Genomic DNA, 21865 nt, shown 5'->3' on the forward strand with positions numbered 1-21865 from the left:
ATAGGATCAGCTCTGGCAGCGTGGCCCTGTGAAGGCTGAATATATAGGGTCCGCCGTGGTAGCGTGGCCCTGTGAAGGCTGTATATATAGGGTCCGCTGTGGTAGCGTGGCCCTGTGAAGGCTGTATATGTAGGGTCCGCTGTGGTAGCGTGGCCCTATGAAGGCTGTATATACTGTATAGGGTCCGCTGTGGTAGCGTGGCCCTGTGAAGGCTGTATATATAGGGTCCGCTGTGGTAGCATGGCCCTGTGAATGCTGATTATATAGGGTCCGCTGTGGTAGCGTGGCCCTGTGAAGGCTGTATATATAGGGTCTGCTGTGGTAGCGTGGCCCTGTGAAGGCTGTATATATAGGGTCTGCCGTGGTAGCGTGGCCCTGTGAAGGCTGTATAGGGTCCGCCGTGGTAGCGTGGCCCTGTGAAGGCTGTATATATAGGGTCTGCCGTGGTAGCGTGGCCCTGTGAAGGCTGTATATATAGGGTCCGCTGTGGTAGCGTGGCCCTGTGAAGGCTGATTATATAGGGTCCGCCGTGGTAGCGTGGCCCTGTGAAGGCTGTATATATAGGGTCTGCTGTGGTAGCATGGCCCTGTGAAGGCTGTATAGGGTCCGCCGTGGTAGCGTGGCCCTGTGAAGGCTGTATATATAGGGTCCGCCGTGGTAGCGTGGCCCTGTCAAGGCTGTATATATAGGGTCTGCCGTGGTAGCGTGGCCCTGTGAAGGCTGTATATATAGGGTCTGCCGTGGTAGCGTGGCCCTGTGAAGGCTGTATATATAGGGTCCGCTGTGGTAGCATGGCCCTGTGAAGGCTGCATGTTTGAGTGCCTTGAGGGGCCTCGGAGCTGTAGTGCCATTTGAGGAGTGTCCTTAAAGTGAATTCCTTCAGTAGCATATCCCAGTGCATGAATGGCTGAGCTTGCAAATAACTGGAAATGTAAATGATTCATTTTTCATGTACAAATTCCCCAGGGCAGGAGAGCAGCCGTTTCCCTGTCATGCTGCCTGCTGTCTTTGCTCTTTACAGATACTGTTGCATGTTAGCAGCCATTTTGGATGTTACAGCACCATCCCTAATCCCATTAACAGCGAGGTCACCTTACCCACCAGCTTCCCAGTACCGATTTGTCTTTTTAAGCAGAGTGTTAAGCGTCTGGGCCGACTAGCTGGGGTAGAAAATGTACTTCCTGTGAAATGCATCCTGAGTAACTGGCGAATGTGGCGTAATGTGATATATAGTCAAATTAACCCATTCCTTCCCTGGCCTCAGACTTCTAAACGCAAAGGTGGCGTCTGGCCCCCAGACATCCATCTGAGAGACCTGCACTTATTTCCTCAGAACTGCCTCATCAGCCCAGTTCCCTAACCCGCTAAAACTCATGCTGGTTTGAGCTTCTTAATCCTGTTCTTGGGTACATCCTAACAGATGGCTGTTCCTCCATGCCTTTTTAAAATTAATTATATATTTTCATGTTATTTTATTAGATCTGATTTGTTTTCCACTGCCAATCCAGGGCCACGGTGCACATCCAGGTGAACGACGTAAATGAATACTCACCAGCTTTCAAAGAGAAGTCGTACAAGGCCACCGTGATCGAGGGCAAGACGTACGACAGCATCCTCAAGGTGGAGGCCGTGGATGCTGACTGTTCCTTCCAGTTCAGTCAGATCTGCAGCTATGAGATCATCACCCCAGACGTGCCCTTCACCATCGACAAGGATGGTGAGCCTCTGGGGTGAGGGGGGGAGCTTACTGGCACAATGTCATCTGTTATTCAATGATGCCTGAGCCCGGGATTTATTGACTTTTGGATGCATTTTCATCTATTGGGATATAAGACTCCAAGTTGGATTGATCTGGGTAAACAAAGATCCATAATGGCGCTACCCTGAAAGCTGGGGGGGCTCACATTCTGTTTGGGTTGTTTTTGGGCCTTGAAATGCGAACTTCAATAATCTTGAGTGTTATTTATTTAATCCTTGCCCACAGCCCCCCCCCCCCCCCCCACCAATCAGAGCCATCATACTTCATCGTTCCAGAGCTCTCACCTGGGTCACTAACCTTTTGACTCTCCCCCCCCCCCCCCCCCTTCAGGCTACATCAAGAACACAGAGAAGCTGAACTACAGCAAAGAGCGGGTCTACAAACTGATGGTGACGGCGTACGACTGTGGGAAGAACCGCGCCTCCGAGGACGTCCTGGTCAAGATCAACATCAAGCCCACCTGCAAGCCAGGCTGGCAGGGTAAGCGGGGCTGGGGGGATGCCCTTCCTGCTCCATCTCCAGTTTCACTGTTTGCACGCCAAGGCTCTTTGGTGCCTCTCCTTTCATCTGCACCGCAAGCTCAATACCTTATTGTTGATGAAACGCCTAGCCCCAAAGCACGCCTAAGCAGCAGCATGAATGCGCACCATGTTCTTCTTCTCTTCGCTGCTCTCTTTTGTATATATTGTTATATACTTTTCCGTCTGTAATTATTACCCCGCCTGTATTGTGAAGGACTGAGCAAGAGAATGGAATATGAGCCTGGCACTGGAAGCCTGGCCCTATTTCCCAGCATGCACCTGGAGACTTGCGAAGAGCCAATCACCTCCATCCAGGCCAAGGTGGAGCTGGAGACCAACCATATTGGGAAGGGCTGTGACCGGGACACCTACTCTGAGAAATCTCTGCACAGGCTCTGTGGTCAGTAGCCCCTCTTGTGGCTTCACTGCTCAGGTGTAGATATTTTAAAAGCTCATTTATAAATAATCAAAGCAGTAGTTTTCTCTTGTTATTTGTTATTCCCCTGTAAATGCCTTACCTGCCCTTTCCTGGATTACAGTCACATTGATTACCTGAGTAGGGCTGCCCCTAACGCAGTGGGGGAGGGACACATGAGTCACTGTGTTCTCTACATAGTCACCGGGAACCTGGGGGTTCTGGTTACCTGCTGCGAGAAGTGTGGCAGCTCTTCATTTGGAGCTGGTTCTTCTGGCTTGTGCCATGTGATCTGATGTGTGCCAATTAAGCAGAATTAGAGCGGGAGGGTTATAATGAAAGCACCAGTAAAGCACCAGTAAGCTACTGGGTGCATTCCAGCTTGGCTGAGCAGGGGCAGACCTGGGTGACTGTGATAATACGGCAGCGGCAGCTGAGGTAGCTTTGTGCCCGACGGCAGGGGCGGGGCCAGGCACGGCAGAGCTGCTCCCAGCGCCCAGTGGCGCCTCCCACTGGACCGCCGGCCTGCCCACGGACAACGGCCACGACAGTGACCAGGTGTTCGAGTTCAATGGCACCCAGGCGGTGAAGGTGCCTGACGGCTTGGTGGCCCCCGGTCAGGATCAGCCCTTTACCATCTCTGTGTGGATGCGGCATGGCCCTGGGGCCCGGGACAAGGAGACCATCCTGTGCAACTCTGACAAGACCGGTAAGCACCCCCCATCCCCCCCCCCGTCGATTCCACAAAGCAAATAACGGAACCACAAGCTGACACTCTGCTACCAGAAGCCTGTAAGATCTGCCTACGGTGCAGATGGAATCACAGTGTCTGGTTATGCATGTCCTGCATTAATACCCCAGTTGAAAACCCTCTTTTTGTTTTTTTGTCCTTCGGCTGTCAAGGAAAAATGTAGAATACATTCCCGATTTGGGGAATATTAGATGACCTGGTACTAATAATCCTGCTCCCGTTCTAGCATGTGTTCCTATGATAACACTGGTCAACAAATTTGTACTTTTTTTTTGTTACACAAATCAAAATAGGTGAATCTGACAGTATTGCTTGCACTGAATTGAAATATCTAATGAGAATCTTTCTATTACGCAAGGATTCTGAGTGACACACAATTAATCCTTACACATTCGTATATTTACGGTATATGCGTATTGTGAAATTGACTGATTCAAGATGATTTTCTGCTGTACTTGGCCTCAGGAACATCCCTCCTAAGGGTCCAGCAGAAGTCACCCAGCATCCTGGGACTCCACTTGCCATGATGTGGTTTTTCCATATCAGAGAGAGAGCAGGATCCCGTCTCAACATGTCCAGACATGTTACAGCCTGTTAACTCTGGCAAAGCAGACTTACAGTACTTTGCACCTTTCAGTAAAGTCTCAAAAATGTCCATAAATAGAAATAAAATATTTTTTTCCTAAATAACTCTTAAGTATGTCCATAAATTCTTATTAAGGAATTATATACTGGGATGCACATAACTGGCACGCAACTACGCATTCACCTTTAAAAGCGCTACGTGCGACCCCGCAGTCACTTGTTGTGAGTCACTTGTACTTATTTTGTGTGCATTTGCACTGGTATGACAAGAAGTTATTGTGCATTTTAATCTCTATATGCTAATTCATACATCATTTGTGGTATAAAAGTAAAAATACACAATAATTTCTTGTCATATCAGCACAAATGCACGTAAAACAAATATGCATTTGCGCTGTTGCAACAATACATTGCCGGACGTATCGCTTTTAAAGGTGAGTACGTACTTGCGTGCCAGTTATGTGCATCCCTCATTATATCAATATAGCCTAAAAATCACATCACTGAAAAACTATGGGTGAGAGCAAAATTTTAAGTGCATTTCTTAAATCACCTTAAAATACAGATAAAAATAATGCCAGACTTTACGATCCAGAGGTCCCAGTAGATCCACGATGTAAATACCGAGACTGGCAGATGGATTTATGTAAGAGAGATTATATTGTGGGTTTTCTGGTTGCAGACAGTTCTACATTTTAACAATTCCTGGGACTGTCCCCTGCCCAGTTACAACAGTCATTCCATTCTGTCTGTTCAGAATCCTGAGTCCTGAAACATCTTATCACTAAAACACCGAGTCCCTTGAGTTGAGATTATCTGACAGAAAGTTACTGATCCTTTAACAACGAGATGCCTGCCTCCCCTTATTCAGCTCCAATTTATACTTTGTTTAAAAAGGTCATATTGCATATATTGGTCTGAATTTGGGCTGTTCCCTAGTGGCTGGACATTATCGTATTATCTGGTGCCTGCAGGTCCTCCGTCTAGAAGCTGGAGTGTCACTTACAATTTGGCCTTATCACACCATGTCATCTCTGTCCGTCTGTCTGTCCGTCTAATTAAACCTGACTGCTGTTAAGCAAGTGCATTCTGGGTAGAAACAGGATGGTCAGCAATTTGTATTGATCGGGAGTTTTCATGCCACCTTTCTCATGCACTTCTGTCCTGCGGCTCCCTTCCCTGGCAGAGATGAACAGGCATCACTACTCGCTGTACGTGCACAACTGCCGCCTGGTGTTCCTGCTTCGCCAGGAGCCTGCGGAGCCCGAGAGCTACAAGCCAGCCGAGTTCCACTGGAAGCTGGACCAGGTGAGCAGAGAGGGCCCTGGCCTTCCCTTCCAAAACCTTAAAGCAAAGCCATTAGTGTCATAAGCACTGCCCAAAGATCACTGATATCTGGGAAGAATCCTATTCATGTGCCGTCGGGCACAAAATATCAATGGTTGTGATTAGGGTTGCAAAGGAGTGGGAAAAATTCCAGACTCTTCCCATGGGAAGTTAAGCTGGGGAAGATTGAAAATATGCCAAGTTGGAAACTTTCCACGGGAATTAATGGGAATATATGGGAATTAATGGGAAAATTCCCAGAATTTTGCAACCCTAGCTGTGACATATTTGATTGACTGGCCTTTCGCTTGGTCATGTCTTCCCTTTGCTTCCTGGGATAAGCTCTGAGCTCACCGCAGCATTTCAGTGACTAGGAAGCTAGAGACAATGGTTAGATAGATGTACTTCTTTAGCCCCTTAAATTGGGTTCTGTCCCCAAAGGCTTCAATTATAACAGATAAACATGGATAAGCTGGTTGCTAAATGCAGGTGAGCAGCTGAATGTGCACAGCATGCATTAATCAGGAGGGCTGCCTTGTAGATATGAAACCTCATTTCCAGTATGGCTGGATGCAGCTTTCTACACAGAAGCAGTTCTGTGTTACTGTAATCTTTGCTGCCATTGTTGGGTAATTTTTTATTCCGGTTCCAGTTCCTTAACCATTACGCCCTCTTGCCAACTTCCAGGTGTGCGACAAAGAGTGGCACCACTACGTATTGAATGTGGAGTCCCCGTCGGCCACGCTGTACGTAGATGGCGTCACCTACGAGCCCTTCCTCGTCACTGAGGACTACCCCCTCCATTCTGCCAAGATCGAAACACAGCTCACCATAGGTGCCTGCTGGCAAGGTATGTCACCCAGGGAGGGACAGTTCGGCAACAGAGCGCAGAAGACGTACGTCCTGCAAATGCTCCATCCGACCACAAGTCATGGGAAACAAGCAGATATTTCTGGGTCAAGTAAATAGCATTAATGTGTTACACTGAGGTGCCGAAACATTATGACGTCTCCCACTGAAGCGAATAACCTCAAATATCTCATAACAGTGGGTGAACATCAAGGTCTGAGTCATATTAGACGGCAAGCTAATATAACTTATAGATAACAAAGTTGAATGCAGAAGAAATGGTCAGTTATAAAGATCTGAGTGACTTTAACAAGAACCAAATCATTGTGGCCAGACGAGTGGGTCAGAGCATCTCCAAAATGGCAAGGCTTGTGGGGCCCTCCTGGTCAAGCCATAGGTAGAACCTAGCGACAGTGGTCCGAGGAGGGAAAAGCCTCGAACCCTCGACCGGGGGCATCATCAAGGCATGCTGTGAATGAAGGCTACCCTGTCTGGTCCCAACCAACTGAAGGGCTTGACATTCATTGTTGGTACAAGAGTCAACCTTATTCGCTTCCTATTGGAGTGGTCATGATGTTGTGGCTCTTCAGTGTCAGGTAACGACTGTAAAGCCTTGTCTGCAGCCCAGCTTTCCTTTGAAATGATATTAGAATGAAGCCAATATGGGCCACTTCAGTGGTGGGTTTCATTGATGCTTTAGAGAAGGAGCCTGCAACCACCATCAGCTGTCTGCCAGGCATCCGCTGTGAAGGCCCTGGTGGCCCAACGCTGCCTTAATCTCCTCCCATACCTTCCTTGACTCCATAACTTCTGGTTGTATAGTGACTAATTTAGTGCCACCCTGATAATGGTTATTCTGGATTCTCAGGTCTTATAATCATGTGTCAGAAGCAGCTGGGGATGCATGAATTCATGTTAGACGTTGCCTGGTTTGGGATATTCATATGAATAATAATTTGTAAGAAAGATGAACATTTTCTTGTCAATGCATTTGGGAAGACCGTCTGAACGTGTTGATGTGAATTTGTAAGGGCACCAGAAGTCCTGCTCAAGCTGTGTCCTCTCTGCCACTTAACCAAGCCTTTCCTGTCTCCCTGCTCTATCTCTTGCCTTCACAGACGACTCGGGGCATGACAGTGACAATGAGACAGACCCTGACACTCTGACAGGTCCCCTCCTCGATTCCGCATAGACCTCCATCCTTTCATTAATGAGTTTAGGGTACAGATTCGGTCCTCCTCCGACTAAAACGCTCACGTTTTAGCGGCGAGGAGCCGTGGGCATGCTGCACGTACATACACATGCGTGGCATCTCCAAGCTTGGCGTGTCCTTGGCACGGTGGTTCCGGCATCCCCCCCGTCTGTCGCTGTGACTCCCACGCCTCCCCTTTCCATGCCATTCCTCTCCCCCCTTTCTGTTCTTCCCGACCACGGCTTGCTCTGGAGCAGGTCCCGTCCACCAGGCGGGAGCCGAGCCCAAATGCACCATTTCCATCGCTTGTGTTTACGCACAGAAACCATTTTTATCTCTGCACAGACCGGGAATTATGCAGACATCATTATATTCTGATCACGTTGTAATTTGTAGCAGAAACATCGGTCTAATTAGAACGAGATTTCTTGCAGGCCCCTGCAAGGATGAGCAATAGGAACCTAGAGAATGTCATTTTTTTGCTCTGAAAGAAAGCTTGCAAGAACCACCAAACAAGCACCAAACAAGCACCATCACTTTCCAAATGGTTCAAGCTGGTTTCCATTCCATTTTATGTTTGCAGTTTCATTGTGTAATTAATTTTGCCTTCATCCAAAGCCGATTGCATGCATTGGGAGCAGTGGGTGGGGAGGGGCAGGACATTTTTGCTATTTCACCCCCCTCCACCACGTCCCAGGTCTTCAAAAGATACTAATGTGCATGACCATTAGTCCTGTGAGCTGTGCACTCTGAGGTCTGCATGTCCGACCCGCTGCGGTCCAGGAGAACGTGGTGATAATTGATGTCTCTCTACACAGAGCATTCACAGTGTGTGATAAACCACACGCTTAAATCACATGGGAGCTGCACACAGAATTAATAAATATTTTCTGTACTGTGTTTGAACATTCGTCAACTGTTTACTGAGATTTATTAATAAATGTGTGACTGTCGTCTCATTTGTATCTTGTGTTGTGAATGTTCTGTGTAGCTAGGACTGGATAGTTGTAATGTACATTACATTTTTGAAGCAAATCAATGCATTACACTCTATCGTCTGTAGGGGGCAGCATGCGGATGTCACAGTTCTTCCATGGCAGTCTGGCTGGGCTCATGATCCGCAGTGGGAAGCTGGAGAATAAGAAGGTGATCGACTGCCTGTACACGTGCAAGGAGGGCCTGGATGTGCAGCTGCCTGAGGAGGTGGCTGCGTCAGTGAAGGTGAGAGGCCTTCTGGCCCGAGGGCTGAATCTGGCTGTTTCAGTGAAGGTGAGAGGCCTTCTGGCCCCAGGGCTGAATCTGGCTGTTTCAGTGAAAATGAGAGGCCTTCTGGCCCCAGGGCTGAATCTCAGTGAAGGTGAGAGGCCTTCTGGCCCCAGGGCTTCTGGCTGTTTCAGTGAAGGTGAGAGGCCTTCTGGCCCCAGGGCTGAATCTCAGTGAAGGTGAGAGGCCTTCTGGCCCCAGGGCTGAATCTCAGTGAAGGTGAGAGGCCTTCTGGCCCCAGGGCTGAATCTCAGTGAAGGTGAGAGGCCTTCTGGCCCCAGGGCTGAATCTCAGTGAAGGTGAGAGGGCTTCTGGCCCCAGGGCTTCTGGCTTCTGGTTTCAGTGTCCAAACTGTTGTCAGACAGAAATGCATTTTTCAGGTATTTGTGGGTTTGTGTAATTCTCACATTTCAATCTTCTATTCTGGGCTTTTGACTGGATTGATAAGGAAATATAGAGTCCAGACCTGAGCCGTCGTGCTTATTATAGTTCTGGGTCTGGACGTTGTAATAGTATAGCTTGTAGTTTGTAAAATGACCAATCAGCTGACAGGAGTGTGTTGCCCGCAAGAGTGCCGCCTGCCCTGGATGTATCGGGAAACGTTTTGCAGAGTTCAGTGTAAAAAAACTGCTGGATAGAATGATCATGAATGTGACCATGTGTACAGTGCCCTACATGTGCCTTCACTCAAGGTGACACCATCTGTCCCTGTGTAGGTTCAGTTCAGCCCCAACCAGTCCTCCATGACACTAGAGGGCGACGACATCGAGAGCTTCGACAAAGTCATGCAGCACATATCCTACCTCAACTCGCGCCAGTTCCCCACGCCTGGAATTCGCAACCTCCGCATCTCCACTACTGTCAAGTATGTCTCCCCCCTCCCTTGCAGAAGCTTAACTGTGCTCCTACTGGGGGGGTGGGGGTGTTATCTTCTGAGTTCTTCATTATAACGTGTTTTGATGTGATATCTAGGCCATTGCTTTTTTTATTTGCATTTTATTAGTTAGTGTTTTTTTCCTGCTCCAGTGTAATCAGGAATATCAAAGCAGAAATCAGTTTTAATTACCTTTGGTGGGATGGGATGAATAATGAATTAGAGAGAAGATAATTCTGAAGAGGCAGCCGGTGTGAGGGAACAGGACTGCCCGTGGTGTGGGTGGGGTTAACTGGGGCTCTAATCACCTTCTAGGTGCTTCAACGAGGAGCCGTGCATCACTGTGCCGGACGCTGAGAGCCACGTGATGGTGCTGCAGCCCGACGAGCCCAAGATCAGCCTCAGCGGAATCGACCACTTTGCCCGCAGTGCCGCCGAGTTCGAGGCTGCCGAAGGCGTGGGCCTCTTCCCCGAGCTGCGCATCGTTAGCACCATCTCCCGCGAGGTGGAGCCGGAAGCTGAGGGCGAAGACGACCCCACCGGTATCACTGTGACTCTGGCCAGCGGGATCGCATCTTTCCCCAAAACGGACCTGCTGCATGTTTATAGACATGTACGTACGGAGCAGCCAGAGTGACTCATTCATCCTGTCCCTCGCAGTGCAAGAGTCTATGGTGTCAGAGGAGATCATGCACAACCTGGACACCTGCGAGGTAGCAGTGGTGGGCCAGGAGCTGGATGCCAACCATGAGAGCCTGCAGCTGGACCTGGAGCAGGTGCAGCAGCGTGGCCTGGAGATGAGCTCCTCCAATCTGGGCATGATCATCACAGGTGCGACCAATGGCGTCGTTTCAGGGGGGCGGTCCTGAGAATGAACTCCTCCAATCTGGGCATGATCATCACAGATGCGGCCAATGGAATCGTTTCAGGGGGGCGGTCCTGAGAATGAACTCATTCCAGTCTGGCACCCATCATTTTATAAGGGTCATGAACAGAACGTGTCATAGTGGCAAAATGGTTCCATTCCAGGTCTATATAAGCATGCCTAATGTGCCTTTAAGGACAAGAAGATCATCTGAATTCCCTCAGTATTCAGTTAAATATTTGTTATTTTGAGGATAAGCATTATAAACCTTCTTTGTGCAAATCTATTAATGCAGTCTAACGAAAATGTGAATGAACAGAGTTTTGTTTCTTGCGCTTCCAGGTGTGAACACCATGGCAAACTACGAGCAGGTTCTGCACCTGATCCGTTACAGGAACTGGCACACGGAGGCGCTGTTTGATAGGAAGTTCAGGCTGGTCTGCTCCGAGCTCAATGGCCGCTACATCAGCAATGACTTCAAGGTGGAGGTATGGGCAGCTTTCCTGTGCCTTTCCAGGCTTCTAAGGTCATGTTTAGGTAGGTTGATGACCAGCAGGTCAATGACTTTTCCCAGCTTTGTCCTGGTCACAGGCTAATATGTAACCGCTTGGTGTTAGCAGCTAAACCCCCACCTTAATGTGAGCACCGGCATTGCAGATGCTGCCCTTCATTTTGCCTGTACAGAAATTGCACACACGATAAGGCATCTTCTCCATTTGGGGGGCAGCGGCTTAGGGACTGTTATGATCGACGGCAGATGCTTGTGACCACAGCAGTAAATATATGGCAGGTGTAGCTCTTGACAATAAAAAGGCATGATGCACCAGGTCAAGTAAAGCTTTACTGTCGTCTGAGGCATGTACAACAGCAGCAGTAATAATAATGATGATAGTGATGCACTTTTATTTGTAATGTGCATTTCTCATGGCCAATGTTCTGCAAGAGTTTAAAAAACAGTAAACAGAAAGTAAAAATAAAAAAGCCATAAGATTAAGATTAAGATTAAGCAGACAGTAAAACAATAAGGAAAGTATTTAGGGAGTAAAATATGTGAAATACAAAATAGAGGCTAGAATCATTAGGGGAATAAACTAGGTTAAAAAAAAAAGACACAAAGAATAATAATTAATAATGATGTATTATTGAACCCACGGTGCAAAATTCCACCTAAATCCTGTATTTAAGCAATGGTGGGCAGCGTTCCGCTAATCCACTAACCACTAACTAGCGAAGCTAACTTTTTCGTTAGCGGATTAGCATTAGTCCACATATTCATAGCTTTATTGGAGCTCTACTTTCCTTAGGTACCAAAAATACGGTGCCTGGTGTGGTGGAAAAGCATCCATAGTGTTACGTTGAAACTATGTGCGTGGTGCAACCAAATATTGTTTAGTAGTTAGTAAACTCGAATGTAGGAGCAGTTTACGTCCAACCCACTGCTGGTCTTCAGGAGCATCTACATGCCTGCTGCTGCTGCTTAGACCTGAGTGCCGTTTGCAAATACTCAAAAACTCCTCGCTGACAACGTCTGGACATGGAAAACAGCCGAAGCTGTCCTCAGGGTTCACAGAACCAGAGGATGAGTATGTGTGGTTGCAGAAGAGTCCTAGGAAATCAGGAAAACATCTGCTACTGCGAGGAGGCCCCTTTTGTGCATGGATGGGTAGATAAATTGTATCACGTTGCTGGAGAGATGTTCGGCCGCAGCACTTTGGCTGCCGGCTTCTTGTGAATATGTGGAGCTGTTCTGCACAGTAGTAGGAGGCCTGACCTGCTGACCAGTAAGGAGTAATAACACAAAGGGGAGTAGGACACCATGCATTGAGCCAAACAAGGTGCTGAACAAGAATTGAGAAGCGCAGCACTCTGCTTGCTCTCAGCAATCGATTCGGCTGTGGAGGCTGTATGGGATTCAGGGGGGCTCTGCACCTGATGGCCAGCTTGGGGTCCTGCCCTTGCGCTCAGGAAAATTCGATTTCCGTTTTCATTCTGTTGCATTAAGCGGGGAACATAATGTCGGTGGCCAGTGTGGTTTCGGGATGCCTGTGAGCTCGAGGCATTGAACTGGCAAATGCAGCCAGAGACAGACACAGAAGCACAGGCCACAGAAACCAAGGTGGAGATGGGGAGGGTTCAAAGGCGTCTCTGAAGGCCCGCATGAAAAACACGAGAAGGCAGCTCTGTCGCGTCCACAAGATGGTGCTAGAGAGAGTGTTGCAAATGGTCAGCGGTGTGATTATAGCCTGTACTGGGACGCTGACCCAGCTGCAGACTAGCTGTGTCAGAGGGCTTTTTAGCACAGAGATAATGTGCTAATAGGGAGAGTGTGTACATACATACGCGCACAAACATACGCGCACAAACATACGCGCACAAACATACGCGCACATACATACGCGCACAAACATACGCGCACATACATACGCGCACAAACATACGCGCACAAACATACGCGCACAAACATACGCGCACAAACATACGCGCACATACATACGCGCACAAACATACGTGCACCTACAAACATACACAAACAAGTTGGTCTATCCATTCATTTCTATGGGAAAAACCATAATCCCAGTCATAAACCCTTAACCTCTACTCATCCCTAACCTTAACCATAAGTAACCAACCCAAATACAAGACTTTTGCCATATTAACTTTTTTGATTGCATTCACAGATTTTTATAAAACTGAGCTTATCCAAATGGGAACCTTAAAAGATGTCCCCAAAAGTAGGGAAATTTCAGGTTTTACTACACTTTGGGGACAATTTGGTCCTCAAATGTGATCTATGCAAACCCACCCACACACACATACACACACATACATACACACACAGACACACACATACACACATACACACACATACATACACACACATACATACACACATACACACACATACACACACATACACACACATACATACACACATACACACACAGACACACATACACACACACACACATACACATACACACATACACAAACATACATACACACACACACACACATACACACACAGACACACATACACACACACACACATACACACACATACATACACACACACACACATACACACACACACAGATCCTGCAGACAGGAGAGATTTCCCACTGTGAAAAAACCCGACTCAGAGGTCAGCTATGGAACGAGTGTGACTGAGGAGGCTTATTCTCTTATGTGTGAGGGTTGCACTCCAGACACGGGCAAGAAATGTGAAAGCTGCTGTTTATCTTTGCAGCGTGTAGATGCTGTGCAGGGCAGCCGTAGCCATTGGATACATGTTTAGCAAGACCAGAATAAAACATAGTAATGTGTTAGTAATTAACTAATAATTATTAGTTACATGATAAGATTTATGGAAGAAGCTGAATATCCAGTCTAAGTTTTGGAACAATGACCATTAAAGTCAGAAATAAAATGCGGTCATAAGTTACCCGATCAGTTGGGTGATCTTAGTTTTTGACTCTAAAGCAGCTGGAGAAATGAGCATGTTGTCTGGGTCTCTTTGAATTAGGTGTCTGGCTCTGCGGCACCACGACGGATGAGCGGCTGGGGGGCCATTATAAAGCAATTAGAGCATCAGTTTGGTCACAGAGATAACAGTCGGCTTGACGATCATTTGCCTGCAGATAATCTAATGGGAGCCCACAGTCACCACTGGAATAGATGCGATGAAAACCATAAACAGTCAGCCTGTTAAGAAACTCCAGCAAGCTGTTACTGTGACTGTATTAATAGCCGAGGGTCTTGCTTGTCCCTGACTGTCGCCCCCTCTCAGGTGAACGTGATCCACACGACCAACCCTATGGAGCACATCAACAATGCCATGGTCCAGCCACAGTTCATCAACCCCGTGCAGCATTCCTCAGTTGATCTGTCCGGCCACAACCTGGTCAACACCCACCAGGCCTCAGGTACAAACCTGTCTGCCCCACTCAATGTGCCCTCCAATGGTCTGCACAGACCTCCATTTACCTGCACAAACCTGTCTGCCCCACTCAATGTGCCCTCTAATGGTCTGCACAGACCTCCATTTACCTGCTCTACTGTCCGTTACATGACTGTCCACTTATTTCCCGAAGTGCAAAGTCGAGTCTTAATTACCGCTTCTGAAAGTGTGTCTGCGATGTTGGCTTTCCAATGCCTTTGAGGTTTGCTGATAAAGCAGAATGTTCATAGAGTTTTGCTGTCAGTGCTGAAAGATGAGTCACAATTTGTTCCTCCTGGCTGGTAGTGGAGGGTGGCATGTTAAATATGGGTTGTGCAGATTCTTTACACAATCTTTTCCCCCAACAAAAAAGCAGGTTTTAAACACTGACGGTATCAGAAGGTCAGCTTGATGCTGGTGTATGCTCTGAGCATCCTGGCTGGCATCTGTGTGCCTCAGGCTACGTCCTTCTCTCTCCTCAGTGGTCCCCAGTGCTGCCACCATTGTCATTGTGGTGTGCGTGAGCTTTCTAGTCTTCATGATCGTCCTGGGCGTCTTCCGCATTCGTGCCGCTCACCAACGCAGCCTGCGAGACCAGGAGAGCGGCAAGGAGAGCGAGATGGACTGGGACGACTCTGCCCTCACCATCACAGTGAACCCGATGGAGGTACCAATGGAGTCATTCCCATTCACTTTACACTGAACATATTCTTAAAAGCACGGCAAGTGAAATCCTCCAGAGATGTAAACCTGTCCCTTTGGATGGCAAACAATGCAAAATGTTACTACTGCCCTCTGGTGGTGAATAGTTCAATGCCCGCTGTTTTAATAAAATGATGTAATTTGATCTCAAATAAAAAAATTAGCAACCTGTATTCTTGTTTATATTATTAAGTTGAATTTATGGCTCACTTTAAAGACTATACGACACAATAATTAATTGTTTGTTACAGACATATGAGGATCAGCACAGCAGCGAGGAAGAAGAGGAAGAGGAGGAGGAGAGTGAGGATGGCGACGAGGATGACATCACTAGCGCGGAGTCGGAGAGCAGCGAAGATGAGGAGGATGTTGGACCAGAGGAGCAGCAGGCAGCCAGCCGGCAGCAGCAGCTGGAGTGGGACGACTCCACACTCACCTACTGAGCTGCACACGTGCAAGCACACGCGCGGACACGCGCGCGCTCACACACCTACTCACACATAACACACACACACAGAATCAGTGGTCCAGCCCAACCTTCTACAGTTGCCCTGCTAAGGACACATTGTGTACAAAAAAAGACACATCAGTCATCGTAGGTATATAAATGTTTAAAAACGGTGTTTCTGGAAGGCAGATCCACTGCTTCCATTTACCTTCTACACGCTGAAGTTTCTCTGTCATCTAAGCTGTTGTGCGGGGTGTTTGTAGTACAGTAACGGCGCGATCGCCACTTTCCATTTTATTTATTGTTTTAATCTCTGGGAGCGCTGGATTTTATTTGATTTTAGGCTAGGCTGTGAAATCCTGCCTGCTCTGTTTCCGCTGTAAGACTTATGCAGAATGACGTTCTTTGTATATATTCCTTGCACATGAATTTCGGATTGTTTTGCAGAAGAACCACAGAAGACAATTTTCTCTGTTATGTGTCATCTCATGCTAGGGGAGGGGAAGTGGTAGGGACGGGAATTATAAGTAGGGGAAACGCGACTCCTCAAATGCAGATGGCGGCTTGGTTTCCATATTTAATTTTATTCTATTTTTTAAATGCATGAGAACAGTCGCAAATCCGATATGTGTAGAGGAAGAAATTACTTTTTAATATTTTGTAAATATAATGAAACCATGTAAGTAGTTCATGTGTTAGTGAAGACTGTGATTAGAGAATCGGGTCCAATATATAATAAGGCAAAGTAGAATGTTTGTGTCCTTACGGCTATCGCATGTTTCGGCATTTTGGCCAAATTCTTCTGTCTTGCTTGTGTAAAAATGTCTGCTTTGAGGAGAGAAACCCATGAGTAAAAGCAGAGGTTTCTACAGCAATAGGTGGCTTAGTTTTATATCTCATTTGGCGAGGAGGGTGTTAAATAGGATATTTTTTGGGTGGGAGGGTTGGAGAGGCGAAGGTGGGGCTGTTCGGCAGTTTTTGGGATACACTTGCTTGGATTTTACAAAAATTTCGACACTGAAAGGGTGACGCGCAGGCGACGGCGCCCGGCGTGATTGCGGAAAGCGCGCTGTATAGTTTTAGCACCGTGGCGCTGTTCTATAGTCGTAGATGATAGTTTATTGCCGTACTGCATAGGTAACCCATTATAGAGTCTTATAGAACCTCAGCCGCTTCCTACAGTAGCCCATTATTCCATTCACTCATCATGCTGTAAATTTTGTCAGAAGAGAAGAAGAAAAAAACCAAATGAATACAATCAAAATAAGTGGCGCCCCCTGATGGCGGGGGGTGGTTTTGGCAGAAGTTTAAGACTAGATAGAATAGCACAGAATCGCCTTTCACTGGGTAAGAGTACGCGATCAAGCTGAACGTTACCAGCAACTTTGCTGCAAAAAAAGAAAAAAAAACAATCAATATTGACGTCTTCTTACTGGAAGACGAAATGGGGAAGTATAAGGTCTGTGTTTTAGTGTCAGCAGCAATTTTGCATCGCTTGTGTTTTGGACTTTGTGTTTTTTTTAATAAAAGGAATTATATTCGGTAGATACGACAGAAAAATGAATCTTATTTTAGCCAGTCTTCTAATGAGAACATATTTTTTTGCAGTAAACAGCAGATTTTATTATACATGGAACTGTACTGTAGAGCTGATGATACATTTGTTTACATTTGATAAACTTGTTTTCCTCTTGGTAATGGTATAAATGGTGTAGGCCTACATGGAGCGGACAGTTTCTTTTTCCTTCGTTCAGCAGGTCGTTTCCCTCTCCGTCAGTAATCACTGTAGTGATCCAGGTTACCGGGAAGCAGGATGGATCGTTGTTTCTGCAGGTTACCGTGTGATCCAATCTTTTTGGGGTTGTAATGAAAAATCAAAAGGAGGTTTGTTTTAGTGTTTTCTCCCTTTCCCAAAGAGGACTTGGAAACAGATAAAGAGTGTCGCACACGATAGATGGAAGCGTTTAACATGTTGGAAAAGTGTCAGCGGGATCCTACGAGGAAATGAACTATGGTTTTTATACTCTGAGTTTGTCCAATGCAACCAGCCCCAAAGCGGAAAATGCCAATCTAGATCTAGCAAATTTAACAGGATATTAACGTCTACAAGAAATGAAAGTACAGCATGTCGACTGTGACTTAAAATCCCGAGTTTAACGCAAAGTTTACTCATTATTGTTTTAAAAGTGGCGCGAAGATAAATTATGTTAATTATTTCCCTGGATCTTGAGCGGGAGCCACTGAACAGAGCCGACTCCTGGCTCGTCACAGCGCAGGAACTCTGCTAATAAAATCCTCTCTATGCGATCTCATTAGTGAACGTTGTCTGGTTCTTATCTCTCTCTTTTAGTAGTCACATTCAGCATTTTTAACAATTTGGGGCAGTGATTTTAATTTTCCCTTTGTTGTAATAATTCTATTGACAGACGTTTTAATTGTCCTACATAAATGTCTTGTGTTCATGTTGGTGCGTAGACAACCTGTGTATTTTTCCATATGGTATCATCTTATGTAGTTAGAATAATTCATGCAAAACAATCTAGTGAAAGTGTACTTTAGTAAAACGTTACATGCCGCTGCTGTGATTGAGTCTACAATGTATGTGGTGACAGCTGAGTTTGAACAATTCACGTTAAACAGGTTATTCTGGGTGTTGTTTATAGGTGTTCGCTTTTTTTCCTTTAGCTTCAGAGGTAGAGGTGGACATGACGGAAATCAGAAGAACGCTCCTTCCCCACAAAACCTGTCGCACAGCTTCTTTGCAAATTTGATAATCCGGCTGGGTTTACCTGTAAACAACTTGCGTTTGTCATCTGCATCCGTGAGCAACCGAGTTAAGGGTTTGACTACGGGATCCTTTTATGATATTTAAACAATTATGCCACGTTTGCCTCTGAAATATAATAATAAATTTTGGCGATGGATTTATGGTCGCAAAGGTAATGGTTTTCCGTAAAAGGAAGATCTGGGTGAAGTTAACACTGAATAAGAAAGGAAATCTTTCGATTTGGTGATTTTAAATATATCCCCGTTTCGAAAATCATTTGAAGGCTAATTTTCACTGTATAAAACTACCGTTTATTGGGGCCGCCGCAGCGAGTCACTATTGTCAGGGCACTTTCGTGTCACGTGCGTAAAATGCGTGACAAGAGTCTGGGGGATCGGGGCGGCGACTGCAGTGACTTACTGGTGATTTTCACGCATCGTGGCGGCCTGCTGTCGCACCACTCCGACGTTTTTGTTGTCCGCCGTTTTCGTTTTTATTGATTTAATTTTTTTCCTCTGGAAGTCAACGGGAAAGGATGTGTCGAGGACTGTCGGAAGCTGCCTTTGTGCTTGTTAGGGCAGAACTCAATTTTCTACCAATCAAAGTCAAGTTATAGTGAAGTTGATGCTTGCTGTTGAACAAAATAAAGGATGAGGAGATACGTTTAAGTTGCATCGTTGCGTTTTTGACCGTTTTACAATTTACAATCTCACTTCCAGATTTAAAAATATTTAAACTCACATTAACATTAAACAGGTTATTAACGAAAGATTATCACAGGTTATACGTTTCAGTTCACCGTACACAGTGGGACTGTTTACAAAATCTTAATTAAAATGTATATTGACAGTTTTTTCCGCACAGCACGTAAGTTGCATTTTTGTATCTTTTATACCATTACATTTCATTATTGTAATGAAAGCTGACAAAATGGTTAAAAGTGTTCTAAAAATTACGGTTTAAAAAAGAATCGGTACTGAAAAAAACTGACACTGGATATTATCACCAATAAAAGTATAGACACACCAAACCCCGGCTAAAAACACCTGTTAAGAGGAATTTGAAAATATTACAATTTAAGAAGAAATGCTAATGCTCTTGAAAAACACTTTTATAACCCAAAAAGACATTAAAACAGCTGCTGTGTACCTTTCTGTACATGAATGGGGGGGGGGGGGGACACAGGGTTTAGTTTCTTAACAGGGTGTTCACAATATTAAAATGCCGCAGGACTTGTCACCCACCACTGCACAGATCTGCTGTGTCTACCTAGGCAATACATTTATTTAAGAAAAGTGTCCAACATGGCAAAACACAGCTTGCGGTTACGGTGACTGACAGAAAACCAAGGTTCTGGTGACTTTATCCTGCTCTTTTTCCACCAAATAGACAACACATTCCACAATAACATAAAATCAGCCCCAACAATCTGCACCAAAGACAATTCAATCCTGGGAACAGGAGATGCCTTCAGGCTCCTGTTTACGTTTTGGCCTTCACACCAGATGAAGCCAAGGCAAGAATCTTATCTTCTGAACCTGGTGAGAGAACCATGATCGATTTGAGTGACATTCATCTTAAAACTTCCATAAATTTGTCTGCAATTATTTAATTATAATTCAAAGCTAGGCAGCAAGACTAGGAAACATACAAAAAAGTAATTTTCCCAAAATGGTTTATTATATGTCAGTGCTTATTTCTGCAATAATAAAACATGTGGGGGACCCACCAAGCCCTACTGTGACCTTCTCAAACTGGCTCAGGCAGCCACTTGCATTTGCGGTGAGAAACGTTTCATCTTCTGCTGGAAGCTGCAGCCAGAGAGGACAACATAAACAGCTCTGACATCACTGCATTTCTTTTCCTTCTTTGACTAATACAGTAAGCCATCCACATCAGCCGCATTCAAAGTGATTAAATTGCGGCTGCATTCTACCATAATTGCTGGCAATTTAAATAGACAAACAATCCATGAATAAATTGCATGGATGGATGAAGGAAGGAAGGAAGGAAGGAAGGAAGTTTACACTGGAAGACAGGCCTGGAAGACAGGCCTGGAAGACAGGCCTCAGGCTCCCTTACCGTCTCCCCCAGTTTTCTAAGCGCCATGAGGATTTCCACTTTCTGCTGCGTGTAAGTGCCCCTGGGGAGCTTCCCCACCATGACATCACGGTCCATCTGCACACACAGCAAGCTACTCTCACACAGCTGCACAGACACGGCACACTTCCTTTAAATGTAATATCCTGAGCTGCGTGCTCCTATGCGTGGAATACTCCCCTGGGAGCCCCTGTCCTCACCTCAGCCAGCCGGGTCCTTAGCTGCCCAGGCTGTTTCTTGGCAAACAGTCTGATAACTTCGGGGGTCTTGAAGGCCTGGCTAATGGCGGCTTGGATGGCCTGTAAGGAGACGGGAAACTAAGCAATGCCGCAAGTAGGCAGGTGACAGTCGTTCCAACAACTGCACACCACAACACAGGTCAGCTTCCTTTGGGACGTTTTTCCACAATGTATAAACAGTCTGAAAAGACAGGACAGTTTCTGTGTCATACCAGCTGCATCCCTCCAAGTTCGTCCACTAGAGTCATGTTCCCAGACAGGATTTTCTCCAGTGAGTCGTGGAACTCGCTCAGCTGCTCCAAAGTCTCCCGCTTTGTCTCTTCATACTCCTCCGGATCCAGCTCCTCCCTGCGCCAGGAACAAACAGTAACACGTGCTTTGGCTGTAGGCTTATAAAAATGCCTCATAGGTCTCAAAGTAGTTGTACATTAATAGAAATAATAAATTCAGGAAAAGAAAATCGCCATATGGGAGTCTTTGTAAAGAACGCTGAACCACTTTTAATAACTACCAGGAGCGAAGCAGAGTACCTGCACTCTTCAAGGTCTTGGAGCTGCTGCATTAGTCTGTCCAGCTGCTCTTCCATGTTTTGTTTTAATTTACTGGTTTCCGATTTTCCACGAGAAGCCATGATTAAACCTTAAAATGAAAATCACAGCGTAATCTGTATAATCAAACATCAAAACACAAACCGATGTGGATTTGCGGCCGCCAAATTTCATCTTACAATTTCAGCTTAAAAAAATGGCATTCTATTCTAACAAATATTCCATGTAACATGCAGCTACCTCCATAACGGACAAACGTTCTCAAAGTGGTCCAAGCATTAAATAAATCCAAAACTGATACGTTTACATAACTATCTAACCAACGAATTAAATACTTGTCACAGTCTTAAAGATATTTCTTATTTCCACAACTAAGCTAGCTACCTTGGTATTGTATTGTATCATTATAGGTGGGTGTGCCGGAGCCGAAGGTTTTGTTTTGTCGCAAAATCGCTCGCGGTTATATTTGTATATAATTGTTAACGCAACAATTAAACAACAATTAAACGCAACAAAATAATATACTCCCACCTTTTGACCTGTAAAAAGTTTACAAATTAAAATGAGAGATTTTTCTTATAAAAAATATGCCTCCCGAAACAGCAAAAACATTCATGTCGCTTTACGCAGGAGAATCTTGTCTTTGTGACACCTTTTTCCGGTTTTAATCCGACCAATCAAAGGTTGACTCCTAACCCAAGTCAGCTTCTGGTCCAATCAGATC

General features: G+C 45.9%; 2 protein-coding genes across 6 annotated transcripts in view; one reads left to right on the forward strand and one right to left on the reverse strand.

Annotated features, from left to right (window-relative positions):
- The window catches only part of clstn1 (calsyntenin 1), a 46676-nt gene extending 27754 nt beyond the window's left edge, over nt 1-18922 (forward strand). For 2 of the 4 annotated variants that reach the window (XM_072713329.1, XM_072713331.1), the window contains 15 exons: nt 1509-1717; nt 2090-2239; nt 2495-2680; nt 3156-3404; nt 5218-5339; nt 6045-6207; nt 7325-7375; nt 8462-8619; nt 9378-9526; nt 9851-10077; nt 10196-10366; nt 10743-10888; nt 14188-14323; nt 14820-15004; nt 15291-18922. In XM_072713329.1, the coding sequence (XP_072569430.1) occupies nt 1509-1717; nt 2090-2239; nt 2495-2680; nt 3156-3404; nt 5218-5339; nt 6045-6207; nt 7325-7375; nt 8462-8619; nt 9378-9526; nt 9851-10077; nt 10196-10366; nt 10743-10888; nt 14188-14323; nt 14820-15004; nt 15291-15482 (2494 nt within the window). In that variant the 3' untranslated portion in view covers nt 15483-18922. The remainder of the gene's footprint in view (nt 1-1508; nt 1718-2089; nt 2240-2494; nt 2681-3155; nt 3405-5217; nt 5340-6044; nt 6208-7324; nt 7376-8461; nt 8620-9377; nt 9527-9850; nt 10078-10195; nt 10367-10742; nt 10889-14187; nt 14324-14819; nt 15005-15290) is intronic. The other 2 variants (XM_072713332.1, XM_072713333.1) reach the window with 1 other exon arrangement.
- lzic (leucine zipper and CTNNBIP1 domain containing) lies at nt 18918-21829 on the reverse strand. 2 transcript variants are annotated; one of them, XM_023793641.2, is made up of 7 exons: nt 21673-21829; nt 21124-21232; nt 20806-20941; nt 20555-20653; nt 20337-20432; nt 19984-20065; nt 18918-19792 (listed from the first exon to the last, which is right to left on the reverse strand). In XM_023793641.2, exons 2-7 carry the CDS (start codon nt 21222-21224, stop codon nt 19737-19739), a joined length of 570 nt encoding a protein of 189 aa, XP_023649409.1. In that variant the 5' UTR covers nt 21225-21232; nt 21673-21829; the 3' UTR covers nt 18918-19736. The 2 variants fall into 2 exon arrangements, with proteins under 2 accessions (XP_023649409.1, XP_023649410.1); XM_023793642.2 differs by lacking the exon at nt 21673-21829 and adding an exon at nt 21526-21666.
- Nucleotides 21830-21865: the final 36 nt, after the last annotated feature.

Source organism: Paramormyrops kingsleyae, chromosome 6, assembly GCF_048594095.1.
Source record: "Paramormyrops kingsleyae isolate MSU_618 chromosome 6, PKINGS_0.4, whole genome shotgun sequence".
Lineage (NCBI taxonomy): Eukaryota > Metazoa > Chordata > Actinopteri > Osteoglossiformes > Mormyridae > Paramormyrops > Paramormyrops kingsleyae.